This window comes from Dromiciops gliroides, chromosome 1 (genome assembly GCF_019393635.1).
Source record: "Dromiciops gliroides isolate mDroGli1 chromosome 1, mDroGli1.pri, whole genome shotgun sequence".
In the NCBI taxonomy this organism is placed as follows: domain Eukaryota; kingdom Metazoa; phylum Chordata; class Mammalia; order Microbiotheria; family Microbiotheriidae; genus Dromiciops; species Dromiciops gliroides.
Genome location: NC_057861.1, coordinates 716,102,577 through 716,114,962, shown reverse-complemented (window position 1 = coordinate 716,114,962; position 12,386 = coordinate 716,102,577). Strand labels below are relative to the sequence as shown.

The following is a 12,386-nucleotide window of genomic DNA, read 5'->3' as shown; positions in this document are numbered from 1 at the left end:
CTGATAGGTATGGGAGCAGGTGGTAGTAGAAATGTAGTGAAAATGCAAAAATGCTTTTGAAATTATGGCCACAAGGAAACCTAGCTTGATAAAGTACAATGGGGCGGGGCTTTACCTTCTCATGCCATGGTCCAGGGGCAGTCTGCTGAAGCCTGTGACCTTCTCAGAATAATGCTTATACAGTAGAGTCAGGAATACCTGAATTCAAATTCTGCCAGAGGCAAGTCCTAGCTGCCTGATTCTGGACAGCTCACTATACTTCTCTGAGGCTTCATTTCCTCATCTCAGGGTTATTGTGATAATCAAATGAGATAACATACATAATAGATCATCTCAAAACCTTAAGGAGCTGTGCAAATGCTAGCTATTACTATAATGATAAAGTAAAATATATCTTATTACAAAGGAAACCAATCAGATTGAAGTACAGTTATCAAAACATTTAAAAGTACAAGTCTATAGACCCCGGGTTAAGAACCACTGCAGTGAGGGGCAACTAGGTGGCAGGGGCAGCTAGGTGGCACAGTGGATAGAGCACTGGCCTTGGATTCAGGAGGACCTGAGTTCAAATCCAGCCTCAGACACTTAACACTTCCTAGCTGTGTGACCCTGGGCAAGTCACTTAACCCCAATTGCCTCACCAAAAAAAAAAAAAAGAAGAACCACTGCAGTGGGTTAATCATTAAAAGGTGCTATTGGGTGCCAGCTAGGTGGTACAGTGGATAAAGCACTGGCCCTGGATTCAGGAGGACCTGAGTTCAAATCCAGCCTCAGATACTTGACACTAGCTGTGTGACCTTGGGCAAGTCACTTAACCCCAATTGCCCTACCCCCCCAAAAAAGTGCTCTTACTTTATACTGTGTATTCTATATTAATGAGAAAATATTTCATCTGTTTGAGCAGTGAATCTCCATCAAGGAGGGAGGGGAATAAGCACTTCTGTGGTGCCCACTATGCACCAGGTATTGTGCTAAGTGCTTTTTGTAACTATCATCTCATTTGATGCTCATTATAATCTGATGACTTTGGTGCAATTATTGCCCCCATTTTACAGTTGAAGAAACTGAAGCAGAGGTTAAGATATTTACCCTGGGACACACTTAGTGTTTGAGATCAAATTTTAACTCAGGACTCCCTAACTCCAGGCTTGCCACTCTGTCTAATGCACCACCAGGGCTCTAAATGTAGTCCTCTATACAATTTCAATTTCGATGCGTCCTCATAGTGTGGAGGTTGTCCCTGGGATCTCAGAGGCTGTGACAGTGGAGCCCAATCTCTGGTCAGGTCAGGAGGCTTCAAATATGACCTAAGGGACAAAGGGAAGACTATTTCCCAAGGATCAGCCCAGCTGATCACTGAGAGGCACATCACCATGAGATAGGTAGCCTAATGATGAAGGATTTTTGGCTATGGCAACCCATGAAACAGAAAAAAAGTGAAGTGACTTTCACTCCTGCATCTGCAGGGAAGGTGCCAGGGAGATGGGAAAGGCAAAAGAAGGTGCTTAGAATTACACAGTCATAAAACAGTCACCAAACTTAGTTTTCCTGTTGATATTTTAAAGGGGAAATCCTTGTCTGGTGACCAGTGAAGGGACCTGTCACAGAGAGAGTGGAACCATGGTAGTCTTAACATTCTTGCTATAAACAAAACCAGAAAAAAAGAAGGAAGTGCAGAAGGAAAGATGGCTCACAAAGAGAGGAGATGGCTGACTGGGTTTTCTCATATGCCCCAAAACTACACAGTTGTTATTTCATGTGACATTTGACCATCACTTATTGAAGTACTTAAGTATTTACAAAAAGATAACCATGAAAATTAGTGTGGCTTGTGCCCCAGCACCATTTGCTAAAGATGAAGTGGTAGAGAAATACGAGGAAGCACTTGATCAGACCCTTCAAATAAAATAACATAAAAGGGGGGGGGGAAGGGAGGATGAGGAGAACTGTATTGGAAAGTGAGGCTTAGGAGAAAGAAATGAGAGAGGCCCAAATGTATAGATTGTACAATTTCTTCAAAAAGAAATTAGTAGGTAATTGACATGGTAAGTAAGCATCAAACAACATCACAGACAGTGACACTGAATACATTTTAACAGGAAGGAAGAACCTTATTATGGATGTGGGAGTTAGGCCCAAGGAAGTCAGGTGATCAAATTGGCAGTGTGTATTATACATTCTGTCACATCAGAGAATGTAATAAAAAAAATAAAGAATAGCAAAGAAAAAAACATATGGAGTGTAATCAAGATTTCATTCTGAATTACTAAAAACCTTTCAAAATAAACAATGGGAAATGGACAACAGAAATGACATTGATGTCGACTATTATAATAATTTCACCAAGAAATTAAACCAATGTAAATTTATTCTCATGATGAGGAGACCAAAAAGAGCCTAGAAAGCTCCTTAGTTAGCAAACGTTGTGACTTACTCTCCCAAATGGAGAGGTGGCTGTCAAAGGCAACACTGTGTTAGAATATAAACTCACGGGGGCGGCTAGGTGGTGCAGTGGATAAAGCACCGGCCCTGGATTCAGGAGGACCTGAGTTCAAATCCGGCCTCAGACACTTGACACTTACTAGCTGTGTGACCCTGGGCAAGTCACTTAACTCCAATTGCCCCGCAAAAAAAAAAAAAAAAAAAAAAGAATATAAACTCACCTGTAAAATCCTACAAAGAGGGATGATGGGTAATTATGAGCATAAATCAGAGAGAAGCAGTGGAGGGTGAAGCCAGTTTAAAGAAAGCTTGGCAAGATATTCAACTAAGCAGTCATCTCAAGGGCATTCAAGGATATAGACCTAAAGAGGAAAAATGGAAAAGACTTCCAAAAATTGTTACAACAAACTATTTTCTTCATCAAGGATTTTCTTCGTCACACTTGAACCTAACAACAAAGTTTCTGATGTGCTGATACAGGAAGTAAAAATGATTTTAAAGAATAAAGACCTGAAAAGCAGCTGTATTAGATTGCTATATCTAGAAGAGATCCATACTAGAGATAACAGTTGTGATAGCACTATAGCACTGAGGGCTTGATTCAAAGGGAGAGGAAAGAGGGTAAGTTGTCAAAGGGGTAGAAAAAAAATCTCAGACCTTATTGATTTTTTTTTAAGTGACCAAGAAGACAACTACCACTGACCTATATATCTCCTTTCACATCTATACAAAATCTCTGTGAGAGTATTCTATACATGAAGTGAAAGTATTCTCAATGAGGTCATTAGTTTGGAATAAGTTGGTTTTCTCATTATATTCAATCATGAAAAACACCTTGCCATCTCACAATTGACTGATGGATGTAGAAAACATAAGACCTTGTTTGTGTTTATCATTTGTTGATTATGAAAAACATTTTTAATAGATTGAACAAAAACGCCACTCATAAGCTTTTGTAGAACAGATTGTCTCTCAAATGTGTATATGCATACATAGGGATATATTATGTCTGCATATGTCTACATACATATCATGTATACACATGTGTGTATGCACACACATAGATTAAAAGATTATTCAAGATTCCTTGGAAGATATATATAAACAACAGAAATGTCACTGTCTAGTGACCTGGTAATAGACATTAAGTGAGGCAGAAAACAGGGAGTCATATGCTTGACAAAAATAGAGGAGCGATGGAGGCGATCCAGTGTGGAGTCCAGAATGAGAAGTGATTCCCTATGCACAGTGAGTTCTCCAGATGTTCTCGGTTATAGATAACATTATCCTGATTTTACCAAGCCCCAAGACAAGTCTCCTGGGAATGACCTGTAATCATTCAAAGGTGTTTGACCTATCCATACACACAGGAAATACCCAATGAATGCAGACTATCTATTGCCGAAATTTCAGCATGCTTCTAAATGGTCACCCCATTAGAGGTTGGCCAACAATATGAATATTCAGCTGAAAGAGACATTATTCGTCAAGTCCATCTGATTCATTCTATACAAAGGACCAAAGAAATGAAGTGACTTACCCAAGGTCCTACCTTATCCCTTCTTCCCACCCCAAGATTGCAGCAGATACCCTGACCAAAGGGCTTCTGGGCCACATCTTCAAGATGTCACATTCCATCTCCCATTTCTGTGTTTTTGCTTGAGTTGCTCCCTGTTCCTGAAACCTATTCCCCTCCTCATCTTCACTTAGATTCTCCAGTTTCCTTTGAGACTTCCTTCAGGTGCCATCTTCTTCAAGAGGCCTGTCCTCATCTGTACAGTTCCAAGTGCCTTCCCTCCCCTGAAATCCCATTATAAAAATTCCGTATTTGCTTACTTTTGTACGTGGTGTCCCCCTCTCTTCCCTAAGAGAGTGTAGGCTTCACATGGGCAAGGACTATTTTGGTTTTGTGTTTTTAACCCAGCACCTAAGTATGCCAGGCAGGCAGCAGATATTTAATATCTGCTCATTTGAATGAAATGTTCATTTTCCACGGAGCCAACTCCAGAGAAGGGAAACCCCCTAACAGTGAGAAAGCTTGGATCTAATCCCCACCACTAGGGATGTCGTGAAGGTCAATGAGATAATACATGTAAATACTTTGCAATCCTTCAAGTGCTCCGTAAATGCTAACCATTGTTATTATCAGTCAGTCAACAAGCATCCAGTAATCACTCAGGATGGTCCAAGTACTGAGAATACAAAGAAAGGCAAAAAAAGTCTTTCCCCTCAAGAAATCCATATTCAAATGGTTATGAAAACATCTAAATAACTAGGAAAGATATAAAAAGTATATGGAAGGTAGTTTCAAAGGGGTTGGCACTAGCATCTAGGGGGAAGGGGAATCTGGGGAAAACCTGACTGGATTGGCACTATGGAAATCCTTATAGAATTACTGATAAAAACTTGTCATAGAAATTTCTGAAAATTTGACCTTTTTTTTTTTTTAAAGCTTTTTGACTTAGTGTACAGAGAAGAGACGCTGCTTAATGTCATTAAAAGTGTTACTCGCAATGGACGGTCCATCATCCTGACAGCTGTTCTTGCCCTTATCCTGGTTTACCTGTTCTCCATTGTGGGCTATCTGTTCTTCAAAGATGACTTTATCCTGGAAGTAGACAGGCTGCCCAATGAAACCTCACTTCCAGGTCTGTTTGAAATGTTCTAATCCTTTTATCTAACTGGGAGGGCGGGTAAATAAAGAGGGGGAAGAGGGACAAAAGTGGAGATTCTGTTATAGAAATTATGATTTTTTTCAACAAAATTAGTGACACGACCAAGGTTACCATGTCTTCTGAACACCTAGAGAATAGAGTTTAAAAGTAAATCCTTTAGCAGGACTGAACTCACATGTTTCAAAGGACTGGTTGAATGTGATTTTGAACCTTAATTTAGCAGGTACACAGAACTCATGGATTTGAGTGAAGGTCAGGTTCTTTGCTACTACAATTTATATACATATATATTATATTTACATTTATATACATATCTATATACACACACACCACAGTGCTTGGTGAAATGCTGTTTGTTTGTTTTGCAGATTTTATAGTAGCTCCCAACACAAGAAATGCAGGCAATGTTTTGACTAACTTTTGCATATAGTTTTGGTTTCATCTCCTTAAACTTTAAAATCTTTTTTTTTTTTTAGTGAGGCAATTGGGGTTAAGTGACTTGCCCAGGGTCACACAGCTTGTAAGTGTTTGGTGTCTGAGGCCGAATTTGAACTCAGGTACTCCTGAATCCAGGGCCAGTGCTCTATCCACTGCGCCACCTAGCTGCCCCAAACTTTAAATTCTTAACAATTACTCATGTGTGGACACACACTCTCATCACGCCAGTTGAAGCTAACTTCATTTCACATCTTGACCAACATGAAAATCTGAAGTTAATCGTTCTGGGACTGAGATAGCCTATAATATCAATTAAAGCTAGGGGCAGAATTTGGATAGTTCTTGTTTAACATGCTGCATATTCAGTAGTGTCCTTCGGAGATGTTCTTTAAAGTAGAAGAGATGGGCTAGTGCATACGGTATTTCTCATGAGCTACGCAGAAATTCACATCCTCTGGCTTTTGTATTTCATCCAGAGACAGCATTTTTCAAATGAGTGTGTACATTACAACTCACATTTTAATTACAGTTCAGTTACATGACTTATCTTTGTAGAGGATTACTTAATGGGGTATGAATTAATGGCTTCAAGCATTTTGGCAAGATATGTTTAGACTGTTCACCATAAACTTTGTCTTTACAGACACCAGTGAAAGTTTGGCGGGAGAGTTCCTGTATTCTGATGTCTGTAGGTTGGGGGCTGGGGAAAACTGTTCTTCTCCTGCACCCATAGAAGGTAGGCATTTAAAATTTAATAGCCTCTAAACCCCATCTTCAATTTGATTTCCTCCAGAGCCTATGCCATCTCCTCGTCTAAGGCTAGGTAAGACTCGCAGGCTCATAGAATGGTACATCAAGATCAGCTAGCTCCCCTTCCCCCTCATTTTACACGTAAGGAAATTGAGACCCAGATAAATTAACTGAAAACAGGTTGGAGCAGACTCTGCTTAAAAATGAAACTGCTAGCAAATGTCAAAATGTTAGTGAGGGTTTTTTGTGGTTTTTTATTTGTTTGTTTTAGAGGAAAGGACAGGAATAGGGCACGTGAGAGTGGCAGATGATCTGTTGATAAATAGTACTATTTCTTTGTTCATTAGGAAAGTAAGAAAGAAAATGCCCTCTTAATATACTGTAGCCTGGGGAGATTACCATGAATGAGAAGGCCCACATTATAGCTACAGATACTTTAACAGTACATGCTTTCATAGATATCACACTTTAACTTCACAGTAGTCCTGTGAGGTCAGTAAGTAGTGGTATCCTCCTTGGACAGAAGAGAACCCTAGACTCCGAGGCATTAAGCAGCTTACCTGAGGTCAAACAATGAGTCAGTATCAGGACTGGGACCAGAATCCTATACATTTCAAAAGAGCGGGGAGTATTTTTAGATGTCGTCAAAGAAAGGATAACATTGGAACCAAACAGAGGAAGTTACTAGTGGTTGATGCTACAGTCGCTGAAAATGTGAAATGCTACTATTGATGGTTACACATTTTGAATGGAAATGTTTGGATCTTTTGCCCTCAGTTTCTAAATTTATTTTCCTTTCCTGCCTGTCAGCCAGTGAAATGGCATTCAAGAAATATAATATCAAAATCATGGTATATATTTTCTCACATGTTAAACCTGTTATTATTTGCTATGTTAACAGAGCTGACTCCTGCAGAACAAATTGAAGAAGATAAAGAACATACGTGTGAGACATTACTGATGTGTATTGTTACTGTGCTGAGTCATGGGCTGAGAAGTGGGGGCGGAGTAGGAGATGTGCTCAGGAAGCCATCCAAAGAGGTAAATTAATATGGAAGGGGAAGGAAGAGAGATGTGGGTGGGTGATAGTGCACAGTAAATGAGATTAAATGTATACTGAAGGAAAATAGGAGGGAGCCAAGTAAATGGGGTTCAGTGGCCGGTTATGCATACTTTCTCCAAAAAGACTGTTCTAGTTTACCATGTTAAAGTCATATGTGGAGATTCACAATCTATAGAGGGGCAGTGTTTATTCTGTATATATAAACAGTTGTAACATCAAATGCCAGTCATCAGGTTCATCGGCCTGAGATCCATCTCCCAAAGATCTCAGATCTCAAAAGTTTGTTTACTGCATGACAGATGGTATATGGAAGAGCTAATGATTTGTAATAGAGATATGTTTTTTTTTAAAAAAACGTTTATAGAACTCAACTTAGTCTCATCAGCTTTGTAGAAAATAATGGTTTTCACTTATTTCTGAAGCTGGAACGAAAGATACTAATGGGCACCAGAAGTTTCAGTTTGTCCTGACAGCTGACGGGAGAAAGGTCTAGCTTAAGCTTGTTTCAGGGTTTCTTAATGCTGTTTCGCCATGGAGCTGTCAAAACTCAAAGGATCGAGCTAATGGTTAGAATTAATGACGACATTTCCTTTCTCTCAGGAGCCTCTATTTGCTGCTCGAGTGATTTATGACCTCTTGTTCTTCTTCATGGTGATCATCATTGTCCTTAACCTGATTTTTGGGGTCATTATCGATACCTTTGCCGACCTCAGGAGTGAAAAGCAGAAGAAAGAAGAGATCTTAAAGACCACCTGCTTTATTTGTGGTAAGTCTTGCCACTCCCCTCAGGCTACCGAGGGAGGGGAGTTCCCATTCAGCCGGGAGCCACATCCGCTGGGATGGAGGAGTCTTGGGGAAATGTGTGAGCCTTGAAGACATGCCAGATGACGGGCTTTGAATTTCCCGAGCGTTTCCCTCTGGTTAAACTCTTATTTCTTCTGTACTCTTCTTTCAACATCGTCCGTCCTCAGAGCAAAGAATATTCTTAGAGGAAACCCATTGCCTTTCCTAACTTAGCCTGAGCAGTGTTTTCCCCATCACTACACTTCTTACAGCAGAACAGTTCTAAGAAACAAAGACTGAGGGTTCTGCCTGGCATCACGTGCCTCGACTTTGTGGTTGTTCCCTGAACTTGGGCCTTCTATTTTCACACCCTTGCCCCTGAACAGATTCAAAGGAAGGAAGATGTCCATGTAGGTCTAAACTCTCAGAAATGTTTTTAAAGAAAGTATCCAAATTTTACTTGTGTGCCTGTGTGTGTGTTTATGTAATAACAAAAGGATTATTTCATAAGAGATCCTTGGAAAAGCTATGCATCATTTCCTCCCTACAATGAGTCATTAATTAATTTAAAAATTTTAAGCACCTACTATGTGCCAAGCACTGTGTTAAGCACTTGCAATACAAAAAGAGGAACAGCCCCTGTCCTCAAGTAGTTTACAGTCTAATGGGGGAGACAACATGCAAATAAATATATGCAAAGCAAGCTATATGCAGGATAAATAGGAAATACTTAACAGAGAGAAGGCACCAGGATTAAGAAGGGATAGGGAAGGCTTCTAGTGTAAAGAACAATTTTAGTTGGGACTTAAAGGAAGCCAGGTAGGTTAGTCGGCAGAGTGGAAGAAGGAGAACATTCCAGCCAGGAGAAAATGCTGGGAGCTGAGAGATGGAGTCTAATCAAAAAACCTTTATTAAGTATCAGCTTTTCTATTTTAGCCAGCACTGGGTTGGGGGGAAGGACAGGAACAGAGAGAAATTTAAAGCATGCTTCAAGCTCATAAAAATTTTGGAACTTAATCAGGATGATATATTTAAAAGTATCATAACCTGATCTTCTGAGAAGTAAGCATATCTACTAAACTATAAGCCCCCTGAGGCAAGGACCATGTCTTATAGATATTTTTATCTCCCCCAGTTCCTAGCTCAGTGAATTATGTGTCCTAGATGCTCAATAAATGCTTGAATTAATGAATTTCAAGATGAGACATGCTCACTGAACTTATCAATGGTTTGTCTACTATAATTAGGATAGCATGAGCAGTTTTCACTTAACACACTGATTCTTTGGTCAGTATGAGGAAGTGAGAAGGCCACTGGTTTGGAAGGCAGAAGACCTGAATTCAAATCCTAGTTCTATTACTTATTTCTTTTGTCATCTGGGATAAGACACATAGCCTCTTTTAGCCTCCGTTTCTTCACCTGTAAAAAATGAGGTGCTATGGGGCAGCTAGGTGGCGCAATGGATAGAGCACTGGCCCTAGAGTCAGGAGGACCTGAGTTCAAATATGGCCTCAGACACTTAACACTTAATAGCTGTGTGACCCTGGGCAAGTCACTTAACCCCAATTGCCTCACACACACACACACACACACACACAAACATAAAAAAAATGAGGGGGCAGCTAGGTGGCGCAGTGGATAGAATACCGGCCCTGGATTCAGGAGGACCTGAGTTCAAATCCAGCCTCAGATGTGTAACACTTATTAGCTGTGTGACCCTGGGCAAGTCACTTAACCCCAATTGCCTCACCAAAAAAAAACGAAAACAAAAAACAAGAATAATACCCTCTTGCACACAAATTCAATTAGAATAAAATAATCTTTAAAAAAAAAAAAAAAGGGCAGCTAGGTGGCTCAGTGGATAGAGCACTGGTCCTGGAGTCAGGAGTACCTGAGTTCAAATCCGGCCTCAGACACTTAACACTTACTAGCTGTGTGACCCTGGGCAAGTCACTTAACCCCAATTGCCTCACTAAAAAAAAAAAAAAAATGAGGTGCTTAAACCAAATGATCTCAGAGGTCCTTTAATCTGTAAAACCTCTGATATATGTCAGAGGTATCCTTTTAAACCTGTGTTATGTTTAGACATATACACAAATCTATAATGGGGTTCATTGGAAGGCCCAGTAAATCCACATTTTTAGATGGAATTTATAGGGCAAACAGAGTTTATTTCGGTGCTAAAGAGAGGCTATGTTCTCTCTTTTAGGCTTGGAAAGAGACAAGTTCGATAACAAAACGGTCACTTTTGAAGAGCACATTAAAGAGGAACACAACATGTGGCATTATTTGTGCTTCATTGTCTTGGTCAAGGTGAAGGATTCTACCGAGTACACAGGACCAGAAAGTTACGTGGCAGAAATGATCAAGGTGAGTACAAAAATGCCCTTCAAGGCAATTTTGGTTCCAGCTCTTGAACATGCATGTTTAGGTCTGCCTCCCATGAACTAGTGTCCCACTAGAACAGAACTGTTGACTCATGATGTTTTCATCTGGCCTGTAGGTAACCTTTCAGGCAGATGCTTTGCTAACAGGTAGGGATCAGGTGAAGAGAGGGATTTGAATCTCATATTAATTTTTGCAGTGATTGGAAAGACACCGATAGATACTTAGAAGATGGGGCAGTCATTGTGAGTGCTTGGTGAACTAGGCTTTTGTGGGGCCTTGTGGGGGCTCAGAATTTGTGCTGAAGAGGTCACCAAGCCAGCTGCTCTTTCATACCTGTGGTCTAAACCTCATTAAAATGCTCAGGAACAGAGGAGAAGATGGCAAAAGGAAGGGAGGGAGGCTGTTCTATTTGGGTAGCTATGCAACTCTGGCTTCTCCTCGGGGTACTGGAGACTTATACGTGCTGATTGATTACACATTATCCTGAATGACCGCTCCCCCCCTTTTTTAGCTGTGATTGTAAAACTTTCTATGTAAACAAGCACAAATTAAAACTCTTATTTATAGATGGCAGGCTTTCAGTGCAAATACATTTGCTTCCTGGCTGTTCATTGGCAACAGATTTGGAACACTCCTGTGCTAAGTGCCACAGAGACTATCCTAGCCCTAAGAAGAACAAGGAGGCATTGCTTGTCCATGAGTAGCTTACAACCTGGTTTAGGAAATGGAGCATACGGTCATTTTAAAAAATGTCAAGTTTCAAAGTGTTGTACAAAGTGGTCCAAATTACTGTAACACAAACTGAATATTAAGTGCAGAGGAGATTAAAGGAGTAAAGCATTTGGGTTCTCTTAAATCAGGCAGCTAGGTGGTACAGTGGATAGAGTGCCAGGCCTGGAGTCAGGAAGACCTGAGTTCAAATCCAGCTTGTGTGACCTTGGGCAGGTCACTTTAACCCTGTTTGCCTCAGTTTCCTCATCTGGAAAATGAACTAGAAAAGGAAATGGCAAGCTGGTCTGGTATCTTTGCCAACAGAACCACAAATGGGGTCACGGAGAGTCAGACATGACTGAAAAATGACTGAACAATAACAATAACTCTTAGATCAGGAGAGGATTCCTTAAGGTGACTTTGAGCGTGGTTCTGAAGAAGGAAAACACAGATTAACAGAGGGAAGGGAGAACATGTGGGCACAGATAGCTGATTTAGGAAAGAGTCACATGGCTCAACTAGTAAGCAGACTAGTTTGGCAGACTTAGGGAATCTCTGTTAGGTAGAAAGAAGCTGATTGAGGGCAACCAAGTGAGGGCTTCGATGGGAAATGTTAGGTAATGGGAAACCATTGCAGATTTTCAAATATAAGCAATGCCAATGATTTGCCAAAGTGACAGTTTTAACCGTTGTCACAGGAAGCATTAGAATAAAAAAAAAAGCAAGGGGGCAGCTAGATGGCGCAGTGGATAAACCACCAGCCCTGGATTCAGGAGGACCTGGGTTCAAATCCAGCCTCAGACACTTGACACTTACTAGCTGTGTGACCCTGGGCAAGTCACTTAACCCCCATTACCATGCCAAAAAAAAAAAAAGAAAAAGAAAAAGAAAGAAAGAAACAAGTATAAATCATGGTACATGCTTACTTTGGCTAAGCAGTGTGTAGGGCAACAACGAAGCATGAAGCATAGTCCCTATCCTTAAGGAATTTACAATTTTGTTGGGGAGTTAAGACAAATAGGAAATAATTAAAAGATCAGAGCAAGACAGTAGAAAATAATTAGAGACCAACAGCAAAAGATATATAGAGCAGATGAAAATTGACCTTAAAAATGGGATTACCCTACCTACTGGGT

General features: G+C 40.4%; 1 protein-coding gene across 8 annotated transcripts in view; it reads left to right on the top strand.

Annotated features, from left to right (window-relative positions):
* The window catches only part of ITPR1 (inositol 1,4,5-trisphosphate receptor type 1), a 395,541-nt gene that overhangs the window by 344,356 nt on the left and 38,799 nt on the right, over window positions 1-12,386 (top strand). For all 8 annotated transcript variants that reach the window (XM_043977918.1, XM_043977916.1, XM_043977917.1 and 5 more), the window contains 5 exons: window positions 4,895-5,090; window positions 6,199-6,291; window positions 7,207-7,346; window positions 7,969-8,134; window positions 10,361-10,521. In XM_043977918.1, the coding sequence (XP_043833853.1) occupies window positions 4,895-5,090; window positions 6,199-6,291; window positions 7,207-7,346; window positions 7,969-8,134; window positions 10,361-10,521 (756 nt within the window). The remainder of the gene's footprint in view (window positions 1-4,894; window positions 5,091-6,198; window positions 6,292-7,206; window positions 7,347-7,968; window positions 8,135-10,360; window positions 10,522-12,386) is intronic.